This window comes from Simochromis diagramma, unplaced genomic scaffold, assembly GCF_900408965.1.
Source record: "Simochromis diagramma unplaced genomic scaffold, fSimDia1.1 OVJJ01000466.1, whole genome shotgun sequence".
NCBI lineage: Eukaryota > Metazoa > Chordata > Actinopteri > Cichliformes > Cichlidae > Simochromis > Simochromis diagramma.
The window spans coordinates 1,339,799-1,358,167 of record NW_024387287.1 but is presented as its reverse complement, the minus strand read 5'-3'; the positions used below and the strand labels follow the sequence as shown (position 1 = coordinate 1,358,167).

General features: G+C 41.8%; 1 protein-coding gene across 2 annotated transcripts; it reads right to left on the bottom strand.

Moving 5' to 3' along the window:
- Positions 1 to 4,817: 4,817 nt before the first annotated feature.
- efhd2 (EF-hand domain family, member D2) lies at positions 4,818 to 14,821 on the bottom strand. 2 transcript variants are annotated; one of them, XM_040003746.1, is made up of 5 exons: positions 14,688 to 14,821; positions 14,288 to 14,589; positions 9,310 to 9,457; positions 9,059 to 9,193; positions 7,494 to 7,625 (listed from the first exon to the last, which is right to left on the bottom strand). In XM_040003746.1, the coding sequence occupies exons 2-5, from the start codon at positions 14,572 to 14,574 to the stop codon at positions 7,494 to 7,496; spliced, it is 702 nt and encodes a 233-aa protein (XP_039859680.1). In that variant the 5' UTR covers positions 14,575 to 14,589; positions 14,688 to 14,821. The 2 variants fall into 2 exon arrangements, with proteins under 2 accessions (XP_039859681.1, XP_039859680.1); XM_040003747.1 differs by lacking the exon at positions 14,688 to 14,821 and having other exon boundaries at positions 4,818 to 7,625; positions 14,288 to 14,574.
- Positions 14,822 to 18,369: the final 3,548 nt, after the last annotated feature.

Genomic DNA, 18,369 nt, shown 5'->3' with positions numbered 1-18,369 from the left:
TCGGGCCACTTCGAGGGTGGGCTGCCCCCGGCCTCTCGGCCTGGGGCTCGGTCACTCTGGCGCAGCTGGCTGCCGGCGGAGCTCACGAGCACGTCACTGCAACCCCCCCTGGCTTCTGCTCCGCGGCTGCTGAGTGACCCCTCATCTGGGACTCTCCTCAGCTCTTTCTGGGATGGTGGCGCGGCTGCCCCTCTGTTGGTCTTCCTTGGTCTCTTGTGTTCTGGGGGCCTCTGGATGTCTGGAGTTTTGATCTCCTCCATACCTGCTTCATGCCCTGGAGGACGGGGCTGTGGCTCCCCACCTCTAGCAGATCATTACATGAAGGAACCTTTTAAAAACAAGCGCGTTCATGCTCACAGGTGTACACACGGGTGCTCACACACACAAACTACACCCTTTTTGGCTCCTACTTCAAAGCACACTGTGCGCTGTCAATCTTGCATGTTGCACAATAATGTTTAATATTTAGTATTTACTTTTTTCTTTTTTCTTTCTCAACAGGTGATCCTGTTGTACAAGACCAATTTTAGGCACTTCTTTTCACTGTAAATCAATAAATGTACTTTTTTATATCCTAAACCATACATTCTTATAATTGCTACCTAATATATCATTTGCTCAAAACTTCTTAAACTAAAACGTCTTAATTTAATCTGTGCCAAGTACACAACAACATTGGTACAATTAATGTTAGGTATTATTTTATTCTCCTCAACTCAAAAAAACGAAATTTTTATTGACTAAACAGCTAATACATGAACCAAATAACTCACAATCTTTCAAATTTGAGCATTTTAATTTTCCATTAAATAAGTTTGTAGTCATGTAAATGTGTTCATGTATATAAGGAATGGGTATTCACTAACTGATATGATTCTGATTCACAGGTTCCTGATTCAAGTCAATTCAATTTTACTCAGACAGTCAAAAATATTATAATTCTGATCATTTACAGTACATATCCATATTTGTATATCTATGTATAAAAACAAAGCTGACACTGTGAGACTTCATCAGAGGTGTGAGCGTCACAGAAGGATGAAGGATTTTCCTGGCCTGGCTTTTTATAGCAGATAACCTAAAAATATTCTGCAGGAGATCAAAAACTGAAGAAAACCATGAATCAACATCTGAACATTACCTGATGCTGAAGTGAAACAGAGCAGAGCTCTTGTCAGAGGTTATTTTTGAAAAAACAAAACAAAACTGTGGGCAACAATTCTGGACTGCAGGAAACCTCAGACTTTAGAGGGAAAACCAGCACACCGCAGACCACGGCCTCTCTGTGTGAGGATCTAAATGTATTCTACGCTAGATTCGACACAGCGAACACCATGAGACCGGACAGTGTGCGCACCGCGGATGACGTCAGTGCGCACACTGTGTCTGAGGAGGATGTGCGGAAGTGCTTCAGGAAGGTGAACGCACGCAAAGCTACTGGTCCGGACGGGATTCCCGGCCGCGTCCTCAAGTCATGCGCGGCTCAGCTGGCTGGAGTGTTCACGCACATCTTCAACCTTTCCCTCTCTCTGTCTGTAGTCCCAGCCTGCTTCAAAATGGCCACCATCGTCCCTGTACCCAAATCCTCCACCATCTCCTCATTGAACGACTGGCGACCTGTAGCCCTGACCCCCATCGTAAGCAAATGCTTCGAGAAGCTGGTCAGGGACTTCATCTGCTCTGCACTACCCGACTCACTGGACCCTCTACAGTTCGCATACCGCCACAACAGGTCCACTGATGATGCCATAGCCCTGACACTACATACTGCCCTGTCACACCTGGAGAAGAGAGACACGTATGTGAGAATGCTGTTTGTAGATTACAGCTCAGCATTCAATACCATCGTTCCCTCGAAGCTGGACAGGAAACTGCAGGATCTAGGACTGAGCAGCTCCCTCTGCAGCTGGATCCTCAGCTTCCTGTCTGACAGACGCCAAGTGGTCAGACTGGGCAGCATCACCTCATCCCCCATCACACTGAACACTGGTGCTCCACAGGGGTGTGTACTGAGCCCTCTCCTGTACTCACTCTACACCTACGACTGCACAGCCACTAACAACTCCAACATCATTGTGAAGTTTGCGGACGACACTACAGTGGCGGGTCTTATCACCAACAGTGATGAGACAGCTTACAGGGAGGAGGTCAGCACCCTGACCCACTGGTGTCAAGACAACCATCTCACCCTCAACGTCGCAAAGACAAAGGAGTTGATAGTGGACTTCCGGAGGTGCAGAGAAGTACACACCCCCATCACCATCAGCGGCGCTGCTGTGGAGAGAGTGAGCAGCTTCTGGTTCCTTGGCGTACACCTGGCTGAGGATCTTACGTGGTCAGTACACACAAACAAAACAGTGAAGAAGGCGCAGCAGCGCCTCTTCTTTCTCAGGATACTGAAAAGATTCGGCATGAGCCCCCGCATCCTCAGGACCTTCTATCACTGTGCCATTGAGAGCATCCTCACTGGATGCATCACCACCTGGTACGGCAACAGCACCGCCTACAACTGCAAAGCTCTCCAGCGAGTAGTGCGGTGCTCTGAACGGATAATTGGAGGTGAGCTTCCCTCCCTCCAAGACATCTACAGGAAGCGGTGCCTGAGGAAAGCGGGGAGGATCATCAAGGACTCCAGTCACCCCAGCCATAAACTGTTCAGACTACTTCCATCAGGAAGGAGGTTCTGCAGCATCCGGTCCCGTACCAGCAGACTGAGAGACAGCTTCTTCCACCAGGCCATCAGACTGCTGAACACTTCATAGACACCTCAGCTTCACTACTGGAACTTTAACATTATGCACTCCATACTGTACAGTAATGCCACTGTTTTGCACATGTCTCACTCTGTATATTTTATTTTATATATTTTTTTTATTTATTGTTTACTCTATTTAATTTGTAAAATATGTGTACACACACACACACACACGTAGAAAAATATTTAGTATACACATCCAGAAATGCATATACTATTATATATTGTACATATATTTATTAGTTTCAGATGTAGCCATTCTTGTATTTTGCTTGTTTACATTATTGTATTTTGCACAACTCTGTTGCTTGTGAAGCTCGCACACAAGAATTTCACTCACATGTGCAGGTACATTGGTACAGCACATGTGATGTGACAATAAAAGTGATTTGATTTGATTTGATTTGATTTGAACCGATTTTTTATGGTGAGCTGGTTTTGAAGTACACTCAGAGAAATGACCTGCTCAGCATTACATAAATCCTATTTTCAGTATATGCTGGTCAGCTAGCTAAGTCTTTTCTTTACTTTACCTTGGTATTTCTCAAGCTTCTCGTGTTCCTTCTTCCTGATGTTGCTGTCATTGGGAACCGCTACATCTATCACTACAGCCACGTTCTTCTGCTTGTCCACCACTATGTCCGGTTGGTTAGCCATCACCATTTTGTACCTCTGTATCTGGAAGTCCCACAGGATCTTAGCTCAGTCATTCTCCACCACCCTTGGGGGCGTCTCCCATTTTGACCTCGGGACTTCCAGGTTATACTCAGCATAGATGTTTCTGTATACTATGCCGGCCACTTGGTTATGGCGTTCCATGTATGCCTTGCCTGCTAGCATCTTGCACCCTGCTGTTATGTGCTGCATTGTCTCAGGGGCATGTTTACACAGCCTGCACCTGGGGTCTTGCCTGGTGTGATAGACCCCAGCCTCTACGGATCTTGTACTCAGAGCTTGTTCCTGTGCTGCCATGATTAGTGCCTCTGTGCTGTCTTTCAGTCCAGCTTTGTTCAGCCACTGGTAGGATTTCTGGATGTCAGCCACTTCCTCTATCTGCTGGTGGTACATACCGTGCAGGGGCCTGTCCTTCCATGATGGTTCCTCCTCTTTCTTGGGTTTCTGCTGCCTGAGGTATTCACTGAGCACGTGGTCAGTTGGGGCCATCTTCGTGATGTAATCGTGGATGTTTGTTGTCTCATCCTGGACCGTGGTGGTGGTGTGGATCAGTGAATCAATGTCTCGTTCACTCTTGATGTCATCCATGTAGAGAAGGTGACTGACAACTGCTCCGTTCCGTAGTTGGTATCCGTAGCCAGCCTTGTCAATGATCTCACTACGTCATACCCAGCCCAGGGGCTCAATATCTTTCATGTTTGTTGGAGGTGATACTGAGCATTTTTGCCCAACCCATGTCTGAAACCAAATTTTCACCAGACCTGACGCGTGTGCAAAATTTCACGAGTTTTTGAACATGTTTAGGCCCTCAAAAAGCCAATTCATTTGCAGAAATGATAATAATAACAATAATAATAAAAGCTGCAAGCAGCCATGGGTGGGCCCTCGCACACATGAAAATGGCACAAAATGTTAACAAATTCCTGTTGCACATGGCTCCAAGAAACTTTTTTGTACATCTTGATAGCTTACATGTGGGTGCCAAAATTCAGACTCACAGATCAAGCATAGTGCAGGGGCTGTTTTGAAACTGTCTAGGAGGAGCTGTGGATTTATTTTGAAATACTCAGTGAAAATGACCATATAACATGAGAGCCTTCGTCAAGTTGGAGGTCTGTGACAGGTTACATGAATTTTTTAAGCTTAAAGCACAAAGCTGCTGTAACTCAAAGACACATTTGTCCAATCTCCACCAAACTTCACAGGCATGGTGAGAGTCCAGCCCTGAACAGACTGATGTGCAGTTTGTATGCAATACTGAGAGCGCCCCCTACTGGAATCAGGAAATACTCAGACAGGTATAATCCTAATCTAATTGAGACAAATTTGTCCCAGCAGTCAGCTAATATGACAAATTCTCAAATTTAGATAAATATAAGAACACATGTTGACTTAAAATGACATTTTATTGGTATTGGGGTGAGTGTAGTAAACTAATAAGACAAATAGAGGAGGAAAAAGCAGTGATGCTGGCACATTTGGGAAGAACTGTAACTTCAACTGATTGGTCATTTAACAGTGATTTCCTTATCTGTTCATCTTTAACCTGACGTTATCATGGCAGTTTACCTGGTAAGAAGTAAACCATCTTCCTTACGTGGTTAACCCGTAAGGTTTGTCCAAAGTTGCCTAGATAAGCCAAAATCCTGCTCTGTAGTATTTGGCTCTGGTGTGTCATTTCAACACGTTTATAAACTAAAGCATTAATTTCAGTTTATTAACTGTGTGTCTATCATGTCCTTCCTGATGCTGAAAAACAAACATTTTCCAAATTACAGGGTAAAATTGCTCATACTGGAGATTTCAAAACCTTTTTCTTTTAAAATGTGCATGCAAGTACCCAAGCTGGGTTTTTTCAGCAGTTTAGGTTGTTGGGTAATTTTCACTTTGTGCCCCCTAATACCAAATGATGGCTGCTTCCAGCAGGGTAAAGGCACCACGTAGAGCACCTGTGGGAAGTGATTTGGTGTTTTTTTCTCCCAGCTGGATGGCAGGTTGGACGAAACACAGCGTAGCTCCATTAGATTATTTTTCAACAATGTGCCTCATACAGTATAAAACAGCCTCTTTAAAAGTATTAATGCTTGTACTACACTAAAAGAGCTGCAAAAGCACAACAGTAATCCAGCTGTTAAACATGTCATTCCAATTGAAAAAAAATATTTAAGAACCAATCTGTTTCAATAGTCCCGTATGAAGTATAAGAAAAGTATATGAACAAATCACTTAACTAGACGCCCCAAAAATACTTTACGAAGAAAGGGCATTGTATCAGAATTACATACATCTTGCAATCACAGTTCACATTATAAGCCATGTGGGACAGTAATTTGGAAATGTGAGCAGAAACCCATACTAACATCATGAATACGCACCTCAGACCATAAATGATTCATGTGAACAAATGTCACACGATAAATTAAGTCTTTTTAATCAAAATATACCAGGGATGTGTATGAATAAATGAATGCTAATTCATTTGAGAAAACAATTTAAAGAGTAATTTGAGTAGGTGAACTTAGGCTGTAGCACCAAGTTTAACTTTGCTTCACATATTGGAAGTTTAACAGAAAAAAAAAGAAAAGAAAAAATGCAATCAACTAATTTAGCAACGCAAGAATTACAAAAATAAAATAAAAATAAAAATTAAGAACACAAACACACAGGCCTAGAGACTGCTCGACAACCCAGAAACCAGCGATCGCAGTATTCCCCAACCAGTCTGGGGTGGTCGCTGGAGGGTGCTGGCAGTAGTTAGATTTGTCACAAAGAGGTATAAGCCTTGTATAAGGCTTGATTATTATAAGTTTACTGGGCTCCAATTGGTTCCAAGTAACATATCCTTTGCGAATCATATGGCGAGCGTGGACTTCAAAGAAGTATAACCAGACAGCTCAGCCATGATGTCTGCAGCTGTCCGTCTCCACAACAGGCTTTAGACTCTGACGGAGACGATGACTGATTACTTATTCCTGTTATACAGTCTGCTGCCTGGAGCGCATGTTAGTGCATTAAATTCTCCACAGACGAGTCTGTGTGGTCACAAAAAAAAATCTGGCAAGTGCCCAGATGTCTGCTTGGCCCCCATCTGATGATGACATTTACAGAGCTCTGACCAATCACCTGTGGATAAGGTGATGCACTGAAACCTTCCTTGTGATTGGTCACTAACAGGTCTCTACAGTCTTACATCGTTACATTGGAAGACACAAAGCTGTCTACTAAAATCAAACTACTTGCCAAGAAGCAGTGAAACTGTACAAGGGTGACACAACTTAGAACCAGACGTTCAAAGCAGAAGCTGCACCTTTGAAACATGTTTTAGCATTAAGGCACAATTTTTATCAGTTTTTGGTTGCGTCACATTTTTAAGTTTCACTATGACTTGGTGAGTCTCAGTATGAACCAGGAAAGATATTTATATGATACACACTTTATCATGAACCTGGTTTTTGTTCTTATGCCTTTCATTTACACTTCAGGATAAATCATTTTGATAGTCTGATGGCACATGTGGTTAAATCAAAGCAGAATACAGTAAGGTCACATCATTCACAGCGGTTAGCAGCAAAGTTGGTGAATAAAACAAAGAAGGCTGATTGGAAAAAAAAATATATATATATATATATATAGTGCTACAAAAATATTACCTAATTTCTAAAATAACTTCATTTTAAATCTCTGTAGTACATGAAGCATGACACTAAGGAATGATGACCACTACAGCTGTCCCGAGGCTTCTCAAGACCAAGTTACAACCCTGGTATAGGACCATACGACTCTTTGTGCAGTAAAAAAAAAAAAAAAAAAATGTAGAGCATTACATTGAGTGTCTCTCTTCTAAGACTGTGCAGTACTGAGTGTGGAAATTATGACAAATGTTAGAACTATGTTTAGTAACTTGAAATTTTGATGTTTGGGAGGCTTAACAGACTGATTTTAAGAAGGCAATACTGATATTTCATATTGTAGGATTTCTATTATTATTATTATTAAGACTAAGAGTCTTCAATCTACCAATTTGAAAACTGACAGCATTAGTGATTTAAAGGTCTTGAAGGAGTTATTTGAAAGCTGACTGCAGTTCTTTGAATGCGGCTCGTCTTTGTTTCTGCTCCTCAGCTTGCTTTTTCTTGGCCTCTTGTTCCTGGCGGATCTCCGACTCAAATCGGTTGGATTCATTGATGGCCTTGACCTGTTCAACAGAAAAACACAAAGCTGCCTTAGTAAAGAAGTGAGAATCACAAAATAAAGAAGAGAATCCTCTGACCTCTAAACAACAGCTTTCAGGGTTTTCATCAATCTACTATTAATTTGTACCTTTAGTTTTTAATCAGTGAGTGAAACGCATGCACATGTGACATAAATGCTGAGTCATGTCAAGATGAGGTGATAGACTCAACCACTGGAAAATATTCTACTTCCTTGCTTGAAATGCTTTTGCAGCACATCTTGGATTACTGCCAACACTTATTACCACACACCAGTGTGTGAATGGGTGGATGACTGGATATGTAAAGCGCTTTGGGGTCCTTAGGGACTAGTAAAGCGCTATATAAATACAGGCCATTTACCATTTATTACAAAGCACAGTCCAATCAGTAGCAGAGGATCAGTTTTTCATATTGGTGTGTAGAACTCACACAGTCAAACTCACACAGCCACTAATCACAACGCTGCATGTTAAGGCAGAGATCAACAACAAGGTCAAAAAATAAACACATTAAAAGTAAGATAAAAAAAAAAATAAAACAAGGTGAAATGTCTTAAAATGAACAACCACAGGAAGATTAATCTACACGAGGTCTGTCAGCTTTAAGCGACCTGATAGCAGAGGGAAGGATTATAAGTCCCTGTTTGTTCTACACTGAGGTACGAGGTAACGCCTGAGAGCAACTTCCTGAACTCAGGTGACAAAACATGTCCAGGATGGATAATAGGGCAGAGGCCAGCCACCCTTTGGAGAAAGCTCATATCTGCAATCTCATCCTCTCAGTCACTACCCAAAGCTTGTCACCATAGGTGAGGGGCATAGATCGACTGGTAAATCGAGAGCTTCGCTTTTACTCAGCTCTCTCTTCACCACAAGAACCGGTCCTCAATCGGTGAGCAAGACTCTGAGATACTTAAACTCCTCCACTTGGTCAGGGATGAGTTCCTGCCCCAGAGTGGGCACTCCACCCTATTCAGCTGAGGACCATGGATATAATAATACTTTAAATATTTTCCAAGGGTCTCTTGTGTTCAATGTGGAAACAAGATTGCCCACAAATAACGCTCTCGCCAAATAATTAGTCTTGATTTCAATTATTTGTATGTTTTTAGGAGGTGCAATGCATCCCTCTTTCTCTGTGCCACTAATGAAATGATGTGTTTTTCAATAGAAAGTTGGGAATCATCTGGTTCAAATTTCTGTGTAGAGTTTGCACAGTTTCTCTGTGAGTTTGCTCCAGGTACTCTGGATTCTTCCCATAGTTTAAATAAATACATACTAGGTTAATTGGTGATAAACTAAATTGACAAAAGACGTTGATGAAAGTTAAGTGCAATGACTAGGTGACATGCAATGATCAGAAAGACTAGGAAAATTCTATAGAATAAATCCTACTCTATTCCATTTCAACTTACTTTAGCTTCAAAAAAGGTCTTGGCTCCTTTGACCCCCTCTGTAGAGACGTCAATTTCAGAGAGGCGAGCAAGGGCACAGAGGCCGCTGTCCTCTGCCAGCTCTCCTGCTGCTGCCTTCCTGAAAATCAGTAGGAACTGTGGAAGACAAGAACAACAAACAGATACTGATAGAACAGGAACTTCGATTCTGACTCTGAATTTTAATTTAATTTTTTTTTTTTTTTTTTTTTTAAAAAACCCTCTTGCTTCACCTCTCTGAAGCTGAGCTTGTTGTCGAGGTCTTCATCCACCTCTTTGATCATATTCTTCAAGCCGATATGCGTCTGCGGAGCTCCAAGCTTCTCCATCATCAGCTTCAGCTCCATTAGGTCAATGTAGTTGTCCTTACCAGCATCATACCTTGACAGAATTAAACAGAAGAACAACTGTTGCTACATTGAGTTCATGCTGGTTCTGACAGAAAGATGACAGAATACGCAGTGCATCACAGTCAGGGAGGAAATTATTTGAACCCCTGCTGATTTTGTAAGTTTGTCCACTAACCAGTCTACAATTTCAGTGGTAGGTTTATTTGAACAGAAAAAAAATCCAGAAAAATGCATTGCAAAAAAAGTCATAAATTGATTTGAATTTTCATGAATGAAATAAGTATTTGATCCCCCATCAATCAGCAAGTTTTCTGGCTCCCAGGTGTATTTTATACAGGTAACAAGCTGACATTTGGAGCCTTTTCAGCTCGTTACCTGTATAAAAGACAGCTGTCCATAGAAGCAATCAATCGATCCAGATTCCAAACTCTGCACCATGGCCAAGACCAGAGTTTTCCATGGATGTCAGGGACAAGATTGTTGACCTACACAAGGCTGGAATGGGCTACAAGACCATCGCCAAGCAGTTGGGTGAGAAGGTGACAACAGTTGGTGCGATTATTCGCATATGGAAGAATCATAAAATAACTGCCAGTCTCCCTCGGTCTGGAGCTCCACACAAGATCTCACGTCGTGGAGTTTATGATAATAAGAACTGTGAGGAACCAGCTCAGAACTACTCGGAAGGAACTCCATCAAACATGGAGGTAGAAACGTGTTTTGGGGGTGTTTTTCTGCCAAGGGGACAGAACAACTGCATCACATCAAAGGGAGGATGGATGGGGTGAGAACCACCTTCCTTTAGCCAGGGTACTGATAATGGGTCGTGGGCGGTTATTCCAGCATGACAATGATCCAAAACACACGACCAAGGCAACAAAGGATTGGCTCAAGAAGAATGTTAAGGTCAATATTAAGGTCTCGGAGTGGCCTAGTCAGTCTCCAATCCCACAGAAAATCTGTGGAGGGAGCTGAAGGTTAGAGTTGCCAAACATCAGCCATGAAACATCGATGTCTTTGCAGAGGATCTGCAAAGACGAGTGGGACAAAATCCCTCCGGAGATATGTGCGCAAAACAAAAAAAAAAAAAAAAAAAAAAATCAATCTGACCTCTATGATTACCAGCAAAGAGGGGCAGCCATCTGGCATAGCCGGTTGGGGGTAAAAGAAGACAACCAGAGATTAATAATAAGTAATTATTAAATGCAGAGTGGTGGATAAACTAGGGATGTTCCTAGTGATCAATCACTTTGTCAACTAAACAAAGAAAAAAGTTTTAGTCGTCTAAAACTAGGAGGCACTCAGATATTAAGGTGCACTTGAGAACCGTCTAATAGAGCATATGAACAAACTAATAACCAAAGGTATTTAAAACTATTTATCACATTTTTCAGTAATGACTTTGTCACACCGTGACTTAAATGAGGGGCTTATCTGGAGTCAGGTCCAAGGGGCAGCAGCAGGGAATGAGGCGACATTTGGTGAAATGCAGAGAAGGCTGGACATATTCCTAATCCATCACCCAATGAGCAAGTGGTTTGGTGATGGTGGGAAGGAAAAACTCCTTTTTAACAGGAAGAAACCTCCAGAACAACCAGGTTCAGGGAGGGGCGGGGCCATTTGGCGCAACCAATTAGGGGTGAGGGGAAGAAGACAGGGGCAGCAGGGTGGCACGGTGGTTAGCACTGTTGCCTCACAGCAGGTCCTGAGTTCAATTCCACCATCAGGCCGGGGTCTTTTTGTGTGGAGTTTGCATGTTCTACCTGTGTTTGCATGGGTTCTCCCACAGTCCAAAGACATGCACTTAGTAGGGGATAGGTTAATTGGAAACTCTAAATTGCCCATAGGTGTGAATGCAGGAGTGAGCGGGAATGTTTGTCTCTGTCTACGTGTTAGCCCTGCGACAGACTGGTGAGACTTGTAGGCCATACCTAACCTTCCTGTATACCAGGGGTGTCCAACTCGAGGCCTCGAGGGCCGGTGTCCTGCAGGTTTTAGATCTCACCCTGGGTCAACACCCCTCAATCACATGATTATTTCGTTACCAGGCCTCTGGAGAACTTTAGGACATGTTGAGGAGATCATTTAGCCATTTCAATCAGCTGTGTTGGATCAAGGACATATCTAAAACCTGCAGGACACCGGCCCTTGAGGCCTGGAGTTGCCCACCCCTGCTGTATACTGTGCCAGCCACTTGGTTATGGCATTGCTAGGGACATCGTTACACAGCCTGCACCTGGTTTCTTGCCTGGTGTGCTAGAGCCCAGCCTCTATCAATCTTGTGCTTAGGGCTTGTTCCTATCTTTCATTCCAGCCATTGGTAGGATTTCTCAATATCAGCCACTTCTTCTATCTGCTGATGCTACATGCCGTGCAGGGGCTTGTCCTCCTATGATGGTTCCTGTTCTTGCTCCTCTTCTTTCTCAGTTTCAGCTGCCTAAGGTATTCACTAAGCACATAATCAGTTATAGCCATCTTTCTGATGTACTCATGGATCTTTGTTGTTGGATAGTGGTTCTGAACCCCTAATGTGTTTTAATTTGCTGTAGGAAGAGACATGGTGATATTCATAGGGGAGCACAGTTAGGGGGCAGGTTAAACATGCACTGGAGCCTGGAATAGGAGGTATGCCCACAGGGAGCAGAAACTGAAGGAGTGTCAGAAATAGTTGTTGACTAATTGACTTTGTTTAAAAAAACAAAACAAAAAAAAAACCTGACAGATTAGTTGACTGCCAAACAATCCTTAGTTGCAGCCCTACTCTGCACCTTACTAAATATCCCCTAAATAAGTTAAAATTACATTGTTAATTTGTTTTACAACGATCTCATAAAAGCAACAAGATGAAACATGTTGTTAAAACAAAGGTTTTCTATGGAATTATGTTTCTTCACCCTGAGTTGCAAAAGAATTTAACTTTCTACGTCTCCAAAAAGGAACACCGTTGATGATAACTGTAACAAATGTGCAGTAGGGGGAAGTGGCACACACTGTTTAAACTAAACACATTTACACAGCAGCTTATCAGTTCAAACTGGAATGTTTGAACTGATAAGAACTAATCCATTAGTTCTCACAGCTAGAATTACTCATGAATGGGGAAACGTCTTCTCAGTTTTTTTAATCAATTTAGAGATTCTCTAAATTGATTAAAAAACTGCAAACATGTAGTTGTTACTTAGTGTGTTAAGAGGGTAAATACACTGTTAAATGTAATTAAACTGTTAAATCTTAAACTAACTGTTAAATTGCAGTTAATGTCAGAGTAGAACGCTTGCATGTACACGCCAGCCTCTATCAACTTGTATAGTGCGTACAAGTTTTCTTCCTGCAACATACAAATGTGATTTTGTTTCAGGAGAATGCATTTTCCTTATGTTGATGGCATGAAAATGTTTGGACATTCTGCAAAATTACGTGATTTGATTACGTGACCATCTCACAAAAAAGCGGAACAGCACCCCCATCGTGTTTCTACGTCAGTACGTCCAGTCATTTCATGTCATTTTTAACCTTCATTGTAACTGCATCCAGTTAAGGAGAGCACCACTCTTTAAACAAAAATGTTTTTAACTCCCAAGACAAATTTACAAGAACAAACTGTAAAGCCCTGATGTCTCAGGAACAATAAAGAGTTTATGCCATAAGCAAAAAGCACTTAAGTGGCCTAGACAGGCCGAGACAAGATAGAAACTTGAAGAATCTGGGTTGGGCATTGCAAAGAAGCAGCCATGACTTGTGAACATGCAAACATTTCTACCCCGATCTGATTTTTACTGTACTACAAAATTCTTAAACTATGTTTTCTTTGTTCTTTTAAAACAAAGTAGCAAAAACAAAACTTGATAAATGTTATGAGCTTGAAACGATCTTTGAATGTGGTTTTGGAATGACCATGTCAAGATTCTTCCTGCTGAGAATTTTAAATGTGATTTCTGGCATTTGCAGCAGGCAAATGGCATTTAGTTTAATTACATCTAAGAGAAGACGGACAGTTCTACACTACATTTCCAAAACAGGGCAACTCAATCAAAATCATCAAGGATTAACATTTCAGAGGAGGCTGCTGCAAAGTACATTTCATGAGGAAAGAGTAGTTGAGTTTACTGAAATTAAATGTTTGCAACATCTGGTGAGACTGCCATGGGCTCCTGATGTCTTCCATAGGCAGAACTTCCTTTTTATTTTAGGTAAATCTCTTATTTGCAAAGACACATAAAATGAGGACTGGTCTCCTAATACACCTCATAACGGTCAGACCTGCATGTAACAGGTTATTAACAAGACACATGCAAAGCTGTGTTTGTGGTTTAGCCATTTATAGTCTTCTGTAAGGGGCCAAACAACATTACCATTAAGTGTAAATAACAACTAATTATCAGTCAGCACTATGTCAGACAACAACAACTAAAAATGAACTTCTTAACCTGACTTGAGTTGCCTCCATGTTTCTTCTTTACAGTGATGATGTGACATTTTTTTAATTGTTCTTTTGCAAATGTGTGAGTGTATGCATTACTGTTCACCCTGGAAATCACATATGAAGGATAATGCAGACAGCCAAAGAAACAGCGCGCATATATCTATATCCATATTTATATCCATAGGGAGGAAGACAGACACAGTTGTTTATTCTGTCATTTGTAGTAGATGGATAAGGCAAGTTATTTCCTGTTTAATTACGATTTGAGCTACACCAGCAAACTGTCAAGTCAACTTCCTTAATCTCAGCGCGTAATCTCAATGCTACTTCCTTGAAAACCAGTGCCCAGTAAAATGACATTAAAATGGGGGCAGCGCTGTCTATAGGCATTTCCAAATTGTAGCTCAGTTTAACAGGGGGATATTGTGAAACACTCACGTTTTGAACAAAGTTTCCATATCTTTGATCTGCTTTCGAGAGAACTCTTTAAACTCAGTGTAGGGGTTGAAGACCTTCATGCTGGGTAGGGAGTGTTCACCAATCCCCTCGTTCAGCTCTTCTCGCCGCAACAGTTTAGCGCCCAGCTCTGAGTTTGCGTTGGCCGTATTCGCTTTCTCTTCCGAACCAGTGTGCTGTCCGGGAGCATCCACGGCGACAGGATCCTCGGATCCTTCTTCTATCTGCAGCCGACGGCTGAGTTTGGACGAGAGCTCATCTGTGGCCATTTTCAAACCAGGAAACTAATAATCAAGAGACGGACACATGTCTGATAAACGTTTTACAGCCAGAGAATACAGAAACAATACAGAATGTATGTCAAAATCACAAAAACACTCACCTTTCTTTATTTTTCTGTCAAATAATGCAAAGTTAACATAAATATCTCCACTCCAGAATGTACAGGACGCCAGATAACTGTTCAGTACGCTGTCACGTTTATTACCACACCTTTTAAAGTGGCAGTTAGCGTAGTTGTAGGACGGGCGTGTTTTCAGACTGTCATGCTCAGAAGCCACTAAAGCCTTTTAAGCCTCGAATAGTGTCCTGAATTTTACAAAAACACAGGCAGCCCCTGTGTTCTTTTCTTTTAAAAAAAAGTAAAAGAAAAGAACATTAAAACACACCTGGCTGTATTTCATTATCTCACCATGTTGCTCCACTTTTGCGTGTCTTCACCTTTCTGCACTCCTAGTTATCCTTATTATCTATGTTTTATTTATTAGTTTTAATAATATAACATCCGACAATGTACCACACCGGGAAAAGTCCCATAGTCCTTTTAACCAATGGGAAAAAAGGACTTCTGATTATTTTAAACGTAACTCAAGCAATAAACCAGTGTTGTGTTTACACATATAAACAACTTAGCAGAGAACCAATTTTGGAACTTGTAACTATGGTACTGACGACAAACAACACATAGTTGTTCCACTTTCTTTAGCTGAATGGTGTTATCTCTGGTATTTCAGTTTGACAGGCGTTAAACGGTATTTTTGCACCAACGAGTTGATTTACAAAAAGAACTTGGCATATCTCGGCCTGGTGTGCAGTGTGAGCTTAAAAGCAAAACTGCCCACTGCACACAAACAAATAAACAATAATAAGAATTGTAAGACACACCCAGACACAGTCAATATGTTCAAATTTGCTCATTTATTTACACAAGCTTTTCCACGGCACAAGCCTGTGAAATGACATTCACTACCCATGTGTATGCTTTGCACACTTTGTTTCTCCTTCGCACAGCATGTCCTGCTTGCGCTGTCACACTCCCACTCTCCTCTTCCACAGACCAGCTTCTGACACTGCTTTTTAGCCTCGTCATAAGCTGCTCTGCCACCTACTCTCTTACCAGATACTAAAAATAAGGGAGGCATGATTAGAAAGATAGTCCAATCTCACTCATAAATGTAGACATTAAAATACTTTGCAAAGCCCTTGCAAGAAGATTAGAAAAACTCACTCCATTCATAAATACATGCTGATCAAACAGGTTTTATCAAGGCAGACACTCAGCCAATAATACACAGAAATCAATTAAGGTAATAGATTATTGCTTTGATTCATTATTCATAAATTGGATCAAAACACTATACAGCTCTCTAAATACATCTGTTAAGACAAATTATGTTACATCCCAGAGCTGTCTAAATCTAAAGAGGTGCACCAGACAGTGGTCCATTTTCATCAAACCACTAGCAGCAGCAAAATGTAGATATTAAAGGAATTTAAACTGAAAATACAGACCATAAGATAAGCCTATATGCTGATGATGTATTGCCTTTCCTTCTGAAGACAATAACATTCATAGATAAGTTCTCATCCATGTCAGACTACCCCATTAACTGGAGCAGATCAACAGTTCTACATCTGAGCTGCGAATTTCAGAACACCTCCACCAGTCCACTACAATTAGGTAACATTAGATAATTAGGTATAGATTTTTCGACCAGGCTCTCACACTTGGTACAATTGAATCATATTCTCCCACTAAGAAGAAGAAGAAGATCCCACGCATTGGAATACTTTACTTATATCACTCATGGGAAGAGTCGCACCACTTAAAATGATGGTTCTGTTTCAAATAGACAACTGGTTCTTGCTGATCTCTAATAAACTCTTTACTGCCTGGTTTAAGTCACTAGAAAAAAACCATCACGTATAAGTTTGAAAACTCTATTAAAGCCAAAAAAAACAAAAAAACAATGGTGGTCTACAACTACCAAAATTGTATTACTCCTTCTTGACCAATAGATTGCTTTATCTTTCGAAATGGATCAAATCAAGCTCGCCTGTGGCTGCACCTAGAAGAAGCATTGTGTGGGAAAGTGAAAATCTCTAGTCTGCCTTTCATGAGCCTAGAAAGCATTAAGCATCATAACTGCTTTAAAAGCCTTAACATAAACACCTCTCTGACAGTCTGGTGGGAATTTTTAATAAATAGCTCATTCTTGACTTATCCCATGTAAACTAACATCTATTTAACAATCCAGATATCTGCCAGAAACTTGCTGGTCCGCGTCCTTTGAAAGCTCTGAGGAGGGGAGGTCCATGGAGGTTTCCAGAATGTCTGGGGTATAATAGCAGGCCAGAGGGCAGGCAAGCAGACAAGGAGGTGAAGCAGATGTCCAGGTGAGACCAAACTGTGAGAAACAACAACCTCTAAATTCAAGGAGAACAAGGTTACACAGGGAAAAGCAGGTAGAGGAGGTCTACAAGTCCAGAGGTTCTGGCAGAGGTTATGTGAAGACTATCCACATGGTTTAGTTGCTGTATCCCAACCTCACTGAAGCTGAGCATCTTGGCTGACGTAAGTGAATTAGATAGGGAACAAACACATCACATATAGTCCTTACTGCCCTATGCATTGCTAAGAAAATTATCCTCATAACTGCAAATGAAAAAAACAGTTTGTGTATTACTCAATGCAGAATTTTACTTCTAGATCACATTAGTTTGGAAAAAATGTCTGTCTCCTCGAAAAAACAAACAAACAAAAAAACAAACTACTGGATGAATTTATTTCTTATTGGTCTGCACTGATCAGTTCCTTTACCCAGTTGGGGGTGGTTGGCTATAGTCACATTTCCCTGTGTGGCTTGTAGGTGGCTGGGCGTGAACTCTAGGTCTAAATAAGTCTGGCAGTTTTCTGGGGTCCTAAAGGTTGCAGCTGCTGTTTTGTGGCATACGTATGTCTGCTTTGGTCGGTGGTGGTGGATGGCTGTGAGGAGTGCTGCCTTGTGGTCTTGGGATGTGGGGCCTGGGGTGGCAGGTGTCTGGTCTCCCTTGCGCAGGTCTGGGTGCAGGGCCCAGGATGGACCAGTTGAGCGGGTGGCGTCACAACGGGACCCACACACAGATTCAATCACAGACATCAAGGATACAGTTCTCACACAAGCTTTAGTGCAAAACGTAAAAGTAAACAATGGCACAAGGAGAGATTGCTTAATGTGCTGGGAGGAGAAGACTAGGGAGAATCTTGTTGCTTACTTGGCAGGAGGAGCGGAAGAAGCTCCTGGGAGAAGTAATATTGACCGGGTGAGTGTCCAGAGAGATGGGAGTGTGAAGTGAATCCAACCTGGTTTGTACAGTGATCCAGAGCAGTGGAAGGCAGGAAGGCGGTGAAGCATGATCCAGAAAACCTGAAGCAGCCTGAGAATTTCCAAAATGGTGACCAGCATCCGGGTAGAGATGCAAACTGCACACAATGTGAGAACAAGGTAAGTTAATTATAGACGTGACTTGTGAAGCAAAGGTGGCCTGTTACTAACACGGGTTAGATAACAAACTGGCGAGGAACAGATGTGGACATTGGTCTTAAATACTGCCTGTTGATACTCCTGGATCAATGACAGGTGAGCATAATGGCCACCGTGCAGGGGAAAGCACAGCGTTCGATACTGTCGACCATAATATCCTATTAGAGCCATTAGAGCACGCTGTAGGTATTACAGGTACTGCGCTGCAGTGGTTTGTATCATATCTATCTAATAGACTCCAGTTTGTTGGAGAGTCTTCTT

What these genes read in the sequence shown, in the direction of transcription:
- efhd2 (XM_040003746.1), bottom strand. Translation starts at nt 14,574, where the DNA reads ATGGCCACAGATGAGCTCTCGTCCAAACTCAGCCGTCGGCTGCAGATA. An exon ending in ACAAGCTCAGCTTCAGAGAG is followed by an intron (nt 9,194 to 9,309) that starts GTGAAGCAAGAG and finishes TGTCTTCCACAG; the next exon opens with TTCCTACTGATTTTCAGGAA. An exon ending in AGACCTTTTTTGAAGCTAAA is followed by an intron (nt 7,626 to 9,058) that starts GTAAGTTGAAAT and finishes TCTGTTGAACAG; the next exon opens with GTCAAGGCCATCAATGAATC.